A 17,196-nucleotide genomic window follows, 5' to 3' on the forward strand; every position below is an offset into this window, starting at 1 on the left:
AAAAATAGTCATGTGGCACTTTCTTCCAAAACTTGCATCAGATACAGTCCTGTTCACATAGGAACAAGTACTTATTTATAACATGTATTCATACTAGATGGCATGCCACTGTCTCTATCTATGATAAGAACCAGTGTAAATACATCTCTTGCCCTATTCTGTAAACAAGTTTTCCTTTGTTTTTGCACTGGCCCACACTTTTCACTATTTAACATAATAAATAAAGATATGCTAACAAGGCAGTACTAATGATGTTTTAGAAAATCTCAGAAGAGAGCAGAAAGAAACCCCATGTTGCAAACACACAAAAGGTTGAGATTCCCCAGAATCTACATCTAAACATCTAAAGAGAAGGTTAAAGGACATTAATACATACACATACCCAATACTTATTTTTTGAAGAATTGGGAAATCTTATTATAGCAGCATTGTTAGGAGTTTGGAGCATATGAGGAGCAGCAGTATGCTGGAGGTAGTAATTGTGCAGGTTTGGATTGGAGATGGATGACATGCAGTGACATTCATTGGGGAAACAGGTTTGGCAGGCAACAGATATGTTGGTTCCAACTTCCCTCTCCCAGCAGGTGTTGCTATGGCACAAGAATAGTCTCCAAGGGATTCCATAGAACACACAAAGTGTAAGAACAAAACAGAAAAATCATTCTCTGCATGGCATTTATATTTTCTCTGCTACATGAGCCAAAAGACTAGTTGCAAATAAACACAGGTCCTGTAGTTGCTGCCTCATTGACTGCTAAGGTCAATTTTGGCACTGTTTGTTAGAGTTTTCAAGCATCTTGAAGCTGTTATGATCTTTGCATAATTTTATTATCTAACTTGAGTTTCTCATAGAATATCTGTAGAGTTATTAAAATAAATTTCTATTAAGTAAATTTCCTACTTGCTCCTTTTTCCCGCTTCCTCAAACTCCTTCTCTGCTTTGTATTTCTTTTGCACTGACATCCGTGAAGTACTGGTGGTTCTGGATTACTTATGGCAACACTAAACAACTAAAACAACTAAATTAACAGGAACAAGATTTTTAAGCTTGCTTATAATTCAAATTATGTGAAAATATATCAATCAAAGATTTTGATTTATAACAAAAAATATTGAAAATATGATCAGACACACTTTATGAATTCTATAATAAGACATATCTTTCACAGCAGAGGAGTGTGTGTGTGTGTGTGTGTGTGTGTTCCATGTTCCTATAATTATTATAGCCCAGAACACATTTGTATCCTTCTTTACATGTTCATTTTTAAAATTTTAATTTATATGAGTACATTGTAGCTGTCTTCATACATACTATAAGAGGGCATCAGATTCCATTACACATGGTTATGAGACACCAGGGGGTTGCTGGGAATTGAACTCAGGACCTCTGAGAGAGCAGTCAGTGCTGTTAATTGCTGATCTATCACTCTAGCCTGCTTACTTGTTCTCAAATATGATGCCCATAATTTATTCAAATGTGTGTGTGTGTGTATGTGTGTGTATGTGTGTGTGTGTGTGTGTGTGTAAGAGAGAGAAGAGAGAGATATCAGCATTGTCATTTCAACTGATAGAAGTTCTACCAGACTTATTCCTTCAACTGATAGCAGTACAACTTATAAAAATATACACCCAATGCTAGACTTAATATCTTTTACTTTTAAAAGTATTTTAGGTCCTTCAATAGGTGAATACATTTACAAGTGTGAAAAAGAGATATGCCTCAGGCCACTCACAACTTTCAAGAATTATATTGTATCATGGATATTGATAAATATGGGCACTTCTTAACAGCTGCAATTATTCATAATAATTTATTAATTAGAAAACTGTTTAAAATGAGCTTGGAAGATTTGGAAGAATTTCAATTATATTGGGTTAATAATCTTGGGGATATGGCTCCGTGGTTAACAGCACTAATTGCTCTTCCAGAGAAGGATCTATGTTAGGTTCCCAGAACTCATGCCATGTGGCTCAAAACCAACTGTAAATCCAGCTCTTAGGGATCCAATGTCCAATTTCAGCCCATCAGAACATCTGCATATATATGGAATACACATATATATAGCACATGCATGAATAAGAGTACATATTTGACAAAAATTAGACATTTAAAAAAGATTAAGTGTTTGACATAGACAAAAAGTTAAATCACATACAAGATGCATAATCTCAGCAAAAGAAAGACTTCTTCAAATTAGATTGATGAAAGGGATATTTAGTATAAATTTAAGAATAATGTTGTACAATGCAGGTCCCCTAAATGTATTTGCAGAGAATGATGCTTAGTGTGAATGGCCAGATTTCAAGTATGATGACTTTGAGAACATTATCTAGTCTTTCTATCACTTTACATAAAGTTAACACAATAATTCCTATTTTACACTTTTCTACACTCACAATCTGTTTCTTTTATGGGTATGGTGTAACAAATACAAGGTATAGAATAGAGCAACTGTACAGTACATATTAGTCATGTTCATGTCACTGTCATGGTACTATAATGTATATTGTGGGTTTTTTTGTTATATACATATCTCTATATTAAGACTATATAAATCATATATTATTGAAACCAGGTATCTTAAATATTTAGCACAGGTCTATATTCAACCAAACAGATGTATATAGAAATAAAATAAACACAAGCATACATACGGGCAAGCACACACATACAAACGCATGCATACATACGCACACACACACACACACACACATTTGTCATTTCTAGGTGTTGAGAAGATACATTTTAGACAAGGTTGCCTTGAGTGTACAGAATGTCTCGTGAAGGGTAAGAATGAGCCCAGCTTGTGTAGCCAGAGATACATCCTACGCAGAGGCACATCCACAGAGGTCCTAAGGGAAGAAGCTTACGTATGCCTGACATTACAGGTTATAATTTGATTTCTATGTTTTGATAATATCATAAATGGCAGGTAACACAGATAGCTAGTTCCCTTTCTATTTCTCTAAAGTAATAAGGTCTGGACATCCCTAAATAGATCCATTTCACTCTTATGAGGTTGACAGAATGTCAGTGTTGTCCATTTTCAGAAAGGTCAGGGTGTAACCTGGACCAGAAAAGCATGGACCAGAAAGTCAGGGGAGCTAGCTAGCTGTCTGATCATGTTAATTATGGTAGTGCTTTTCAATTGTAAAAGAATTCTGAATTAAAAGGATGGCAGGCAATAAATTATATACCAAATGTGTCTTGTAAAAGCATTGTAAGAGAGAAGCTTCAAAACAATCTAAATTTTATTTTATTTTCTACAGCTACCGTTGCTCACACCAGTAAACTTTTCAACACAGAATGGCTAGAAAAATCAATTTACTCCTATAATGAAAAGGCCATTTATCGCCTGATAGAACCCATGTGACATTGTTAGGGCTCTTATAAATGATCGCTATGGATGATTCCTGTAGTTTACAAATTCCCTAATTACCTCACTGATTGTGCCTCACCGGAGATGACTTGTTCTCTGGAAACAGACACTATCACCATCTTAATAAGCGTTTTTGACATGAGATGAAGCTGGTTCTTTTATGTCTTATCAAGAGCAAAATAAAAAGACCAGCGAACACAGTGTTCCCTCATCGGATCAGGGCCACATGCTCCTTAGAGCAAATGAGGTTTAATTAAACAGATCTGCTGGTTGATAACTGGTCAATTAAAAGAACATGGAAGTAGAGTTTTCTTATAACACATGGAGTCCTCCTTAACAAATCTTGTACTGCTCCATGATTGCATTTCCTAATGCATTTTGCCTTTCTGAGAGGGACAAAGTGCTACAATAAAAATTAAAAAACAAACTGGCCCAGTTTTAAAACCACACTGAGGATCATATATTGTCATTCATTGGAATGACATATAACTCATTCTGGTCAAATATGTGTGAAATATATCTTATGTTGTAGTTTATTTTTAAACAAAAACATTACTGTTAAAATGTCAACTAGATATATATTGTTTACAAATATTATTTATATAGACTTTGTGAACGTAGACTACTTATGTGTAGTCTGTATTGGTCTGTAATGCGCGAAATGGTGCAAGCTAGCTAGCTATATTGTGTAGAACTGGGAAGCTCTGGGTTTAAGTAGAGATATTGCCTCCATACCAAAAAAAAAAAAAAAAAAAAAAAAAAAAAACCAGCAAAATGTAACTTAGAACAACACTGGGCACCAACACTGGGGCTTAATACACAGGTGCACCCACATATATTTAAACACAAATATGCCTACATGCACACCACACATAGAGAACATAAAATTAATTACTTTTTTTAAAGGACAAAGTCTGGAGAAAGCATAACTTATTATTTGATTACTTGTATTGCATCAATTATTTTAATAAAATATGGGGTAAACTATAACCCTTAAGGTAGAAATTTATTCTAATATTTGGAGGAATTATTTATTTTAAGACAATAAATGTAGGAATTTTAAGGATGAAAAGCACAATATAAAAAAGATTAATCTTTACTAACCTATTAGTGGATAGATACCTAATTTAATGTAGCCAATTCTTATAATTACATATGATATTTCAAAATTAGGTAGTTCACAACAGTGTCATTTATGTCTCTTAAAACAGTTTAAAATTAAAAATATGTTTAAAATTTTTTGTCACTTCCGTTAGTGTCATCAAAAGGATGATTAATTGAACTGCCATTTCAGGTAAGCTCTATAACATTACTTATAGTGTGCTTTAGATACAGTGGGAACCTTAGAGTAAATGGCATTCATACTAAATACCACGCTTAAGTTCTAATGATCCCTTCCATCCTTCCCCAGCTCCCTCTGATCTTCCTTTCATTTAATAGTTTTTCTTTTTCATTTCTTCAGATTTTTTTTTTTGTTAATAGAAAATAAGGGCTTGTTTCTACTTTAAAATGTATGCATAAGTACAAATCCCCAGGCCCTGAGTTGGAGGTGCTCAAATGTCTGAAGTCACTCATTCAGAAACTTGTCCACTGGGCACTAACTCTTTCTGGACAAGTAGGACTCAGAGAGGAAAGCAGTTTCCTAGGTTTCCATTGCTCATTCTCTTTCATATTGGTCATGGTTCCTAGTTTTTCCACTATCTCCTTGTTCAATTTTTTTAATGTTTAACTTTTACCCTCTTCTTGGATGAGCCCAACTATGTCTAAATTAATGCCATGACCCATGAAACCTATGCCTTAATTCTGATCTATTCCTGGCATCAGACCTGATTTTCTAATTGGTTGGTAGTAACATTAGAAAATATTATACCCTTGAGCCACAGCTGGTTTATTATCTAACCTGGCCTTAGGCCCCTGATTTGTCACACTCTGAAGAAGCAAAGTATAGCATCTTAGAACCGCAGAAGCACAAGTGAAGAAGAGCTCACCCAAGACACTGGTTTTCCATACACCTTTCCGTGTATGTGTGAGAAAAAGAAACCAGAAAACATGTATAAATATAATCTTACATGCAATCTATATACAAAAAAAAAGAATTATTGTGTTATGATCCATGTTGAAAGAAAGAGCGTTTAAACTTCTTAGCTACTTAGTTACCTTCTCTTTGAAGCTCAGTAGACTGCATACGAAGTCTTGGGTTGTGTTGAGACCCAGGCAACTCGAGGTCTTAAAGCTATTTGTGGTAAGGTTTGGTCTGGACTTTCTTATGCAGTCTACAATCCTATTCCTGGCTGGAAGTCAATCAGAATTGCACTTGAATTGATTGACTTGAGAGCATTTGTCATTGGCTCAGCTGCCCTTCCTCTGAGACTGAGAGTTGTTCAGCCATCCTCAGATAACTAACCCAGCTGAATAAAGCCAGGCACCATGCATAAAATTCATCTCTAATATTTTTTGCTTGCATCCCTTTTGTTCTGTTTCTTCTGTCTACCTAAATATTCCGATGATTTTGTTGGGAGAGAAAGTATCTATGATGACAAGAAGTTCACTGACTTCTCACATGTAGTTCATAAGTGTTCTAAAGGCTGAGCTATGGCTCTCTCACTTGGCCACTTTCTACAAGTAACTGGGTCTCCTAACTGTCTTAATTCTCTTCTTAGTAATTTTTCATTCTTTCTCACAGAAGCCATAAGACCAAGGTCTGTCTTTCTAAGTAGAGATGTCAGGGCCTGAAGCAACTAGGCCGCACCCTCCCACAGTTCTCTCTAAGACAACTAAGAACCTGCTGTTGGGGCAGATGAGCAGCCCCCCCCCCCCGACTTCAGGGCCTAACCTTACTTTGTTTCTCTAAGGTTTTTGTTTTGTTTTGTTTTGTTTTGTCAGTAGTCATGTTGAACTAAACCATGAAGCGTAAACCTTCATGCCACTACATCAAAGATTAATAAAAGTCAGCAATTTGTCTCTAACCCTGGGATTTTTCTGAAGAATCTTTTCTGGGGCTTTGTCCCCAGTCTTCTCAGAGATACTCTCTCTTAATCTTATTTTAAGTTATCATTTCTAGTGAAGTGCCTCTTCAGGTTTTAAAGGAAGCCTCTCCTTCCCCGTAAGGCTCTGTACCCCGTTTTTTAATGCAGTTGCACCGTTCCTTGCTAATGTTCACCTACCTCAAAGCCTGATTAAGGTCCTCCCCCACCCCGGAAAAACAAACAAACAAAAGAACATCCCTAAAAAACAAACTAATTCTAGAAGGGAAATAATATATTAGTTTCTCTGGAAGGCTTTGCTCACTCATCCTTAGCTATAGCTGAACCCCTCCGATAACACTTCCTCACAATAGAAAAGTAGTTTTCACTGTTTGAAAAATAGAAGAAACTTTTTAAAAAATCATTTGTAAAATCATTCTTATGTTCCCCACCAATTTTCTTATAATTGTGTTAGAATAAACTATCTCTAGTTAAGAGTATAAAATTTCTGGCTTGGATGGAAACCAAGTCCAGTTGTTTAGTCACTTGGCCCTCGTGGAAAGTAGGTTCCATGTCATGCTAGAGATAAGCAAAATAGCTGCTAAAAGTAGCTATGGAGCAGAGACTGAAGGAAGGACAATCCAGCCTGATATAGCTGTCTCCTGAGAGGCTCTGATAGTATCCAACTAATACAGAAGTAGAGGCTCACAGCCATCCATTGAACTGAGTACAGGGTCCTCAAAGAAGGAGCTAGAGAAAGGATCCAAGGAGCTGAAGGGTTTGCAGCCCCTTAGGATGAACAACAATATGAACTAACTAGTATCCTCAGAGCTCCCAGGGACTAAACCACCAACCAAAGAGTACACATGGGGGGATGAATTGCTCCGACAGCACATGTATAGTAGATGATGGCCTAGTCAGTCATCAATGGGAGGAGAGGCCCTTGGCCCTGTGAAGGTTCTGTGCCCCAGTGTAGGGGAATGCCAGGGCCAGGAAGTGGGAGAGAGTGGGGTGGCAAGCAGGGGGAATGGGGAGGGAATAGGGGTTTGTTCTTGTTCTTGTTTTTTTGGTTTTTGGTTTTTTTTTTCTTGGAGGGGAAACTGGGAAAGGAGATATCATATGACATGTAAATAAAGAAAATATTTAATAAAAAAATAATAAAAGAAATACACTGCAGTGCTGCATTTTTCTTCTGAAAATCTCTACCTTTAGTGCAGTAGCTTACTTAGCTTGCCTTCCTAACATGTAACCACTGGTCAACCCTGTGTCTAATCTCTAAAACATCGTAAATGGTTCATCCTTATTTCAGCTTCCTTCTTCCTCTAGGCAGCTGCTGAGATTTACATCTTGCTAGTCCTTTGGGTTTTCCTTTTAATAATAGTAATAACATTCTCCTTGATATCAGGTGTAGTCCATTCTGAAATAGTTTTATTAACGACACTAACAACCCTATTGAGACCATGAGATTCTTTTTGTCCATTGTTTGCTTTTTAATCTTTGAATTGTCATCCACTGAATAGATCACCTGTCACCTCTCTTCCCTCCTTTCTCCCTTCTTTCCCTCCTCTCTTGCTTCCTTCCCTTCTTGCTTTTTTTTTTTTTTTTTGAAAATTATGTAAACCTGAGCTAATAAGGTCCCATGAACCATTTCTCCTTTAAGTCCAGAGTCATACTGATCCAGCCCAGGTGCAAACTTTCAGGATTACTGCTGAACAGTATCAGCAAGCAAATGTCACAGTTCATCAGTTACTAAGGTTATTCAATATAAATCACCCTGGACTATTAGGAATTAGAGTACATGCCCTTCTATTCTCCCCATATCCACTTTCCTATCACAGTTATTGGACCAAAAATTCAATCGAATGTGCACTTCATTCATTAATTATTCCTACCATTTGACACTCTCGGGTTCTTTGTGAAGCACTCGCCTCACTCTCCCTTTTCATTTCCTTTAGCCTTGCGTCTTGAATTTGAATTTTCAAGGCGCATACACTATGTTCAGGGCTGTGGCCAGACTTCCTCTTGAGTCAGACTTTTTTGAAAACTTACTTTTCAAACTTTTTCAAAAAAGTTAGTAAGTTTTTAACTAAAGTGTTTTCACATACCACATTTATTTTGAGCTGTTTAACAACGTCTCTTAACTTATTCAGCACATTTTAAAGTGGCACTTAGCCTCCTGAAGGAATTTTCTTTAACTATCAAACAGTCAACACCTTCTTAACCATTTGAAAGTTAGACGTTAAAAGCACAAGAAAGAGAACAGTAGCTCCAGACGCCATAAGTTCCATCGAAGCTACAAAAGAATGATTAAATAAAATATTGTATATGGAAAGCTGGCATAAAACTAAAATCTTCAGAAAAATTGGCTGCTTTTGTCTAACTTCCAATTTTAGCCAACTGCATTATCTATTTAAATACAAAATGCAGGTAAGTCACCTAGATATTCCTTGCTGTTGATTTGTTTCTGTACCACACACTGAACAATACAGGACTAATGCAAGTCAGCAGAACTCTGGGGAATGTTTAATAATTTCTGAAAGCATTTTAAATTTTAATAAAGGGCTTTCAGATTTCTAATAAAACATATTTATGGAACAAAACCTTTTCCTCAACTAAAAGATTCTAACAGTGAAGCATTCTTCTGGGTAAGCTTTATATACCTCAATATGAATTATATACTGATGCCTCTGTAACACTGCTTGACATGTATACTACCCTTTCCAGAAGACAGATGAAAATGATGTATGTCTGTGTGTACTCTCAGTCAAAAATTCTCTTAATCTCTGCACACACTGAAAGAACTATACATACTCTGTAAAAAGCTATATTGTAGTCAGGTGTCTCCTGGGAAATTTGCCGATCAACATGTCCTCTTAAAACTCAAACACTCGCACGTTAGAGTCCAGGTCAGCTGCTATTCAGGACTCACTCCTCTGCAGCTGTGCCCCTATCCAACCCAGAGGAGAGGAAATCCCTACTGTTATCCTGTCCAAATGCTATATGTCACCCTGGCCTATACAACGGACAGCTACAACAAGCTGTCACCAGCCTGGTCGATAGGCATGAAACTGCTCAGAGGGCACACTTGTTGCTCACTCCATTGGTTAACACACTATTGAAAGAATAATCCCAAGAAATTAGTATTTTCTCAGGAATCTCCGACTAGGAAAGGAAACAGCTGGAGCCTTTGTAGAATTCTGAGCGGCACACTGCACCTGGACAAAGCTTTCTAACTTGTCAGATGACCTTACAGGAGTCACTGGGAGCTGAGACACCGTGGAAGGCTGCCTCAACAGGCACGCGTTTACTTGGCTCTTCTCTGTAAAGCCCACACTCATGTCCAGGATTCACTCAGTATGGCCATATATTTGATAAATCTCCCTTTTGATTTTCACTCTCAATTTGCCCCTTTTCACTGGGTTATTATGGTTGGCTGGCTGAACCTTGCTTGCTGGAGCTCAGGTGCTGACCTCTAACTCTGGTACCACTACCGGTAAATAAACACGTGTCAGTCTTGATGACTTAAAGACTGCACTTAATTTGCAAGAAAACAACCCTGCCTGAGATCAATGTGGAAGTTTCCAGTCAGCCATCCTATAAAGAAATGGCCTTCTAACCAGGAGACTTCAAAATTTTTATTTCACTTTATATATATCTATATCTAGATATAGATATGTATATGTATATCTATATCTATATATTTGCATTACAAATTTTAAGCCTCTTTCTTTCTTTCTCTCTTTCTCTCTTTCTTTCTTTCTTTCTTTCTTTCTTTCTTTCTTTCTTTCTTTCTTTCTTTTTTCTCTCCCTCTCTCTGGATATATATTATACACATACACTCAATACATTTATATGTAATATATATTACATCTCTCTGTTCATATATACTTACATAAACAGAGAGATGGGATAATTATTAATAGCGTAACATCAGCAGCTGGAAAACAATAGTATCTTATGAATGAAACTCGAGTGATTAAGCAGTAACAAAATAACCTGAAGGATATTTGCAGTATAGTTTTACAGATTGGACCACTCCAGCAGATAGCTGAACAAGGCATTCTTTAAAATGTGCACTTAAATAAAATACAAGCGAAGTCTGAGACTTTGCATCAATTTTTATAAAGACTGCAACAGTGGTTTTATAGGTAAATAGCAGTTTCATACTGGTTCAATTTAATTTTCTAGCAAGTCCATATAGTCCATCTTTTTAGTTATTTTATTTTAATGAATAAGGTTTCAAAATTATAGGTCAGCATACTATGCCCTCTGGGCACCTATCCTTGTTCACTCTTTTGGCAAATAAAATTTTAGGACAGCTATACACATTCACTCATTTAGGTAGCTTAGCTGTTATTGTAGGTAGAATATATATTATAATAAAGTAGGATAGTTATAGCTGAACCATATGCATAGCTTGAGAAACTAGAAGTACCCTCGAGCTCTTCACCAACCCTTGGTTTTGTCCTTAATCAATGTTCATATATTTTATGTTTGGGGGAATAATAAAGGAATTTTTTTCTATCTAGTAACTTGGGTATTAATTCATAAATCTTAGCTGCATAGTGTTTTCTTCTAACCTAAGCATCATTTCATGTTGATATAATAGTTCAAATCTCTTAGCTAAAACAGCCCACCCCTCCCTGTAGACCCTTATTTCCTTGTGAAATAGAGAAGACCAAAGAGGCAGATCCAACTAAATGGACACAATCAGTCTTTCCTTAGCTCTTGTGTTTACTTCTGATTCTCTCTCCTTGTGCACCATAGTCCCATGTTAATGAACTTTCCTTACACACCTATGTGGGCATTTGCTGGCTTCCACAGTTACAGTAACTAGACAGCTGGTAAAAACCTAAAACTGTCAAGTCACTTCCAGGTGGTCATCACTGTGCTTGTGGATTTAGGTCTCTATCTTGCTTGATCCACGACATCTTGTTCCTCTCTCTGTTATATAATATCCCCTTGTATGCTGAGAAGAGAGAAATACAATCCTACATTTCCACCCTGCGTCTTCTGCTGTATTTACCCACCAGATGTCTCACCAGGACTTGCTTTCATTTTCAAGGCCTGGTGCACATATTTCTGAGTTTTACTATAAACACACAAGTTTTGTTGAGTCATGTGAAGGAATACATACAAAACTGATGATCACCAGAGACTTCACTATGAACTGAGGGCAAGAAGCAGTAGAAAATTAAAAAAGAAAGAAAGGAAGAAAGAGAGAGAAAGAAAGAAACCACTAAAACTAAAATTTTTCTCTACCAATTATGCTCGTAAAAAGGAATAGACTGTTAGGATATTCTCTAAAATTTGATTTTAGTTGCTGATAATTTAGGTTTAAATTTGCATGAATTTTCTTTAGAAGGCACATTAAGAATCTATATTTGACAAAACTGAATGGTGACATTTAGACTTTGATACAATTAAATTTGTAACTAAGATATTTATAGCAATGTATAGAAAGTACTTTAATAAGTTGCCTGAAGTCTAGCCTAAAATATAGTTCTAGTAGTGAATTATTAAGACCAGAATAAGCTTATGTGATTCTCTCAGATTAATATTAATGCTAAAACTAAAACATAGCATAAGTAGCTGCTTTATCATTTCACCAGCCTGTTTGCTTCTCTTGCTTCCTTTGAGTTTCTAGTCTTAGCTCTCCATGAGACTGACTGCAGGTATATTGCAGAATCACTCAGAGCATCCACAGAAGTCTGATCAAAGTTCAGGTAAGAAGTCTGTCTACTACAGACTATCCAGGGTCCTGAGGACTGTGCCTTGAAACATTAAGAGCAATGTCTATCTGAACCGTGTCCATATGGTACAGAGCACAGCGTGCAAAGAATTTAGTAAGGGAAATGGAAATTAATGTCAATTTATATTGAAAAAGCAGAAATGGTGACAAGGACAATTTCTAACCTTATAGAACTTTGTATTTGTGTGTGTGTGTGTCTGTGTTCTGTGTTAACATTTAACTAACTAAAAATAATGTATAATTTATATCATTCACTTTTTAGTATTCCGTAAAGGCTTGGATAAATTCTCAAATAGTCATAGCTTTCCAATGTTTTCCTAAACATAACGACATTTTCTTAAATCACTGTCTTTTAAAATCATTAATAATTCTGCAAATGACAAATTACCTTCAGAGATATTTTCCATTTCACTCTTAAGTGTCATCTAACAAATGTGCTGACTGTGGCTGTGTGATTTAAGGAAGATCTCTGTGCTATGTAGAAATGTCTCATGGCAACAAGCCTCATTTCATTAAGTGACATGTACATATCCTTTAAAACAGAGAAACAATTAAGAATCAATGTAAGATTTCTGTGTAATACCATACTCAGAAAATTTAAAGGGAATTAAAGAATACTACTATAGAATGGTATAAATTTAACATCATAATTTAATATAATATAATAATATGAAAGTGTTAAAGTATAATAAAACCACTTGGTTAGTGCTAAATTCCCTGAAATGGTAATGAGGAAAACCCAAAATTGAAAAGGCATTTGTCATTTTTGTGTTACTGGCTTTCCATCATGGAGCCACAGGTCCACTTTTTAAAATGTACTGTTTTTCTTAGATTCATTCACTCAACCAACTCATTTAATTCCTTCTATAGTCTCAGTGGCTTTATTGTATTGACAAGGTCTGAGCATTTCTTATATGGTATAGCTTGTAAAACCTCATTGAAGTGACATTTTGAGTGTAGACTTCTATCAGGTAGAGATAATAATTTTAATGTTACAAACAGAATCCCAAATTCTCAGTCATGAGAACTGTAGAGACTACTTTGGTGCACCACTGCACTGTCAGCAACTTATAAAATATGAGCAAGATTCGGTATGAAGAGAGACATACTCATCAGTTTAAGTCCTTCTTTCAAGTTATGATTTCCTGTATGTCCAGACTGAAGAACATGGCACTTGTGTCCTCAACCTCATTAGTCTTAAACTTGACTAACTCCTTTGATTTTTGCCACTTGAATACCTTAACAGTTTTTGATGAGACCTGCATTTTTAGTTTTATTAGACTAATTTCAACATCCATCTTCTATCTTGTCTAAGCATGAAACATTAAACCAAATTATATGCGTACTGAAGAACTTTTTGTTTTGTTAGTAGAAAATTGAGAAAGACACAAGGAGGTCAACAGAGGAAGAATTAGAAAAGACAACCTCGAGTGTCCTGTTCTCGAATTAGATCATAGCTTTGTCAAACAACTATTGAGTTGTGACTATGTGACATGTATTTTCCCCTAATGCTGAGACTACATTGAACAGTACAGACAAAAATCAGTTTTCACAGTTTTACCCCTTGGGGAACTTTAGATCTGTGTGATGTGAATGGAAGGAGATGGCATGGGGAAGGATTCTAAAAGCTTAGTAAACTTTTTATTTCTATTGTTGCTATCTTTAGAAACCAAACAAATAGTTAAGATAATTTATTATTATGACTGTTCTAATGTCAACCAGACTCTTCTTGAACAAAAACTCTTCTCTGAACACCTTAAAATTTCCTTTTAGAATCTCTGAAGATTTGGACATTTCTATTTTGTCGTTCATAATTCCCAGTTTCAGTCAATGTAAGTACCATATTTAAGTGACCATCAGAGCACATTCTAGTAACAATTTTACAAAGTTCTATCTTTTGTTCTGTGATCTATTTGGTCAAAGATGAACAGCCAATGAGCTGTGTTCTCTACATATGAGTATGTTAAATAAAAGCAATGATTGTGTGCATGTGTATTTGCGTGTGTGTGTGTGTGTGTGTGTGTGTGTGTGTGTGTGTGCTGGCTATTTCTCAAACAAAAACCAAGTGAACAAAATAAGAAAAGCAAGCAAACAATGTGGTGTGATGTGTAGTACAGGTAGAAAATTCTGGAAAATTATCCACTAAAAATAAAGGCAAATGACCTTGGAGATTTTTCTTACTTTTAAAGGGAAATCTTACAAGATGCCATTCAGCACAAGAATGCCTACCATTCTAATGTGGAGAGAACATGCATATCTGCTAATTCAATAAATACCAATCAACAGTTTCCCATCAACATCATAAATAAACTTATCTGACCATGCAAGTTTAAATATTTAGAGATCAGGTAGAGGCTTTGCACAACCTAGGATAGAAGCCATGTCCAAATGCTATTACTTTTAACATTCTCACTTCCTTTTACATTGACTAGATACCAGACAAACACTGAATATACTTTACAACAACGAAATACAGAGAGTAAGCACATTCTGTCAGCCTTTCATACGGACTTAGTACTAAAATCAGTTCAGCAGGAGCTGCAATTGGGAACCATGAGAAGGCACAAAGTCACATGTGAATGAAGCAGTGTGGAGTCAAAATGATGCCTTACTGAAGGGACAAGCCAATTGTTAAGCACCTGGAAGCACGCCACCTTTCTGCTGTAACTGAACTGTGTGAGTTTAATTTATAATAACGCTCACCCAGCATTATGTGAGGACCTGGTAGCAGACTGGCAAAGTACCCTGGGTCATTAAACATCCTGAGAGTTAACCTACCGTATTCTCCCATAAACATCCTGAGAGTTAACCTACCCTATTCTTCCATAAAAACACTCAACTTTCCCTCATCTAGATATGCTTTACACAAGAGAAAGGGGAACACATTTTTATTTTTAACTTCAAAATAATTCTGCTCCAAAAATATTTTTGCATTTAGCTCTTTACATTATGAGGATGTCACATTTAATACCAACTTTAACAAAAACTATCCCTTAGTAGTGGAAACATTTTTTACATATTTTTTTTTAATTCAAGTGCTCTAAAATCATTTCTCAAGGTTTATGTCTTAGGCCTAAATAGTTTTGTTGAATTTTAAAATTAAAAATTGTTTCAGCCTTAGTCACTGGTTTAACTTTATTAATATAATTTCTAGCTCTACAAGGGCTGTGATCAATGCAAAAGACTCGCATAAGTTTATCTTAAATCATAACTTTGACACTGCTACTGATTTTATGTACACAATTTTTAAAAAAAACCTCAAATATAAATCTAAATAAAAGTGAAAGTAGCAATGCCGCAAATCAGATATTCTCTAGGGATTCAGAATAGTAAAATTTTTAGATTCAGCAAATTTCAAAAAATAATGATTTCTTAGCTTCATTAATTATATCAAACTCAAATTCGTTTAAAGAAGTTTTGTACCACGAGTAAGCCTCTTACCTGTACTGCTGGAAATGTTAACATCAATACTGATATCAGATATTCCTCCTCCCTTCAGAGAGGCCACGCATGTGTAAGTCCCAAAGTCTGTGAATTTTAAATCAATGATATCCAAATTTGTTGTTCCAGGGGACACATCAGGGTCAGTCTGTGTAATAACCATCCGCTCAGAGCTTCTTAATGGACGACCGTTTTTAAACCAACTGAACGTTAACTCCTCAGAGGGGACAGCTTCTACTTGGCAAGATATTTTCACCTCACGCCCAATCTGGATGTTGTCATCTTTGTGATAAGGATCAGGAGTGATCCAAAATCGTCCTTTTTTTAATGCTAAAACATAAAAATTCCAGAAGGAGTTAGTGTTATTTTGATAATTGTGAAGGTTTGGTCACTCTCGGTAGTTGTCTCTGGGCTGAAATATCAAAGCAATGCAAAAATAGAATGAACATATGTTTCCTTTAAATCATGTGCACTATAAATCTTAATAGGTCCTCCAGAAAAATAAATCTAAACAGAAACTCATATAAACATTCTGTACACTGATTTTTTATATACATTAGGTAATGCTTGGCAGTTATAGAAAAACCGTACTTTAATTCTACTCAACAGTTGTTACTCTTGTTTTTGTTTTGTCTTGTTTTGTTTTGTTTTTTCAGTAGTGGTGTGAAAGACTGACCAAAAGTGACTGAGGGAAGGGATATTTTATTTCATCTTACACTTACAGTCCATTATTGAGGGAAGCAGGAACCTGGAAGCAGAAACTGAAGCATTGGCCATGGAAAACACAGTTGCTTATTGGATTGCACTCTCTGGATTGCTGGGCAACTCTCCTTATGTATTCGAAGCCCACATGCCCAGGAATCACATCACCCACAGGAGCTGGGCCCTCCTATATCAAGCAGCATTTAAAAATGTTCCACAGACATGCCTACAAGTCAATCCAATGCAGGTAATAGTTCATCTGAAGTTCTGCCTTCCCAAGTATGTAACATTGACAATAGCTAACGATAATTGTATTTTACTATGCCACACTATAATTAAATATTATCACCATAGAATTTAAATTGACCATGGAAACAGTTTACTTAAAGTCATAAGGTATTAAAGTTTAAAGAAATAATATGAATCATCTAATTGAAAACCTTCCTAATACTATGGTTTCAGTATTTCACAATTTTCCTAGCAACTCACATGCTGTACAAAGATCATAATAAGAGAAGTTCTTCTAACATTATATCTACATAAAATGTAATAAATCTACATATAATAAACAAAGGAAGAATTGAGTCAATGCATTTTTATGAAGCATTTCTGTATGTGAAATGTGAACTGGAAAAAATTATATCTGTAAAACATTCTTCTAACTTTTGCTTCTTCTTCATCCCACAGCTGTTGTTTCAAAAACAAAATCTCAAATGTTTGATTTTACTAAATGAAGAATCAAGAGCCAGATGCTGGGGTGAAAGCCGGCTGGCTTAAAGAGGCAGAGAAAGCATCCAGCCAACCTTCCTCTTCGACTGAGTCCCAGAAGGAAAAATAAAAACAGTTCTCATTCTCCACACTGTCTTTCAAACCATTCCAGCTGAATGTCCCTCCTTCGGATTACCTGTGAGTCCATCTGTCCTCTTAACTTCCTCTCACTCTCTATGTTTTTTTTTTT

At 35.8% G+C, this 17,196-nt stretch overlaps 1 protein-coding gene across 2 annotated transcripts in view; it reads right to left on the reverse strand.

Annotated features, from left to right (window-relative positions):
• Mdga2 (MAM domain containing glycosylphosphatidylinositol anchor 2) overlaps nt 1-17,196 on the reverse strand; it is a 743,089-nt gene that overhangs the window by 161,584 nt on the left and 564,309 nt on the right. For both annotated transcript variants that reach the window (XM_031356255.1, XM_031356256.1), the window contains exon 7: nt 15,537-15,866. In XM_031356255.1, coding sequence (XP_031212115.1) covers nt 15,537-15,866 — 330 coding nt within the window. The remainder of the gene's footprint in view (nt 1-15,536; nt 15,867-17,196) is intronic.

The sequence above is a fragment of the Mastomys coucha genome, unplaced genomic scaffold, assembly GCF_008632895.1.
Source record: "Mastomys coucha isolate ucsf_1 unplaced genomic scaffold, UCSF_Mcou_1 pScaffold6, whole genome shotgun sequence".
In the NCBI taxonomy this organism is placed as follows: domain Eukaryota; kingdom Metazoa; phylum Chordata; class Mammalia; order Rodentia; family Muridae; genus Mastomys; species Mastomys coucha.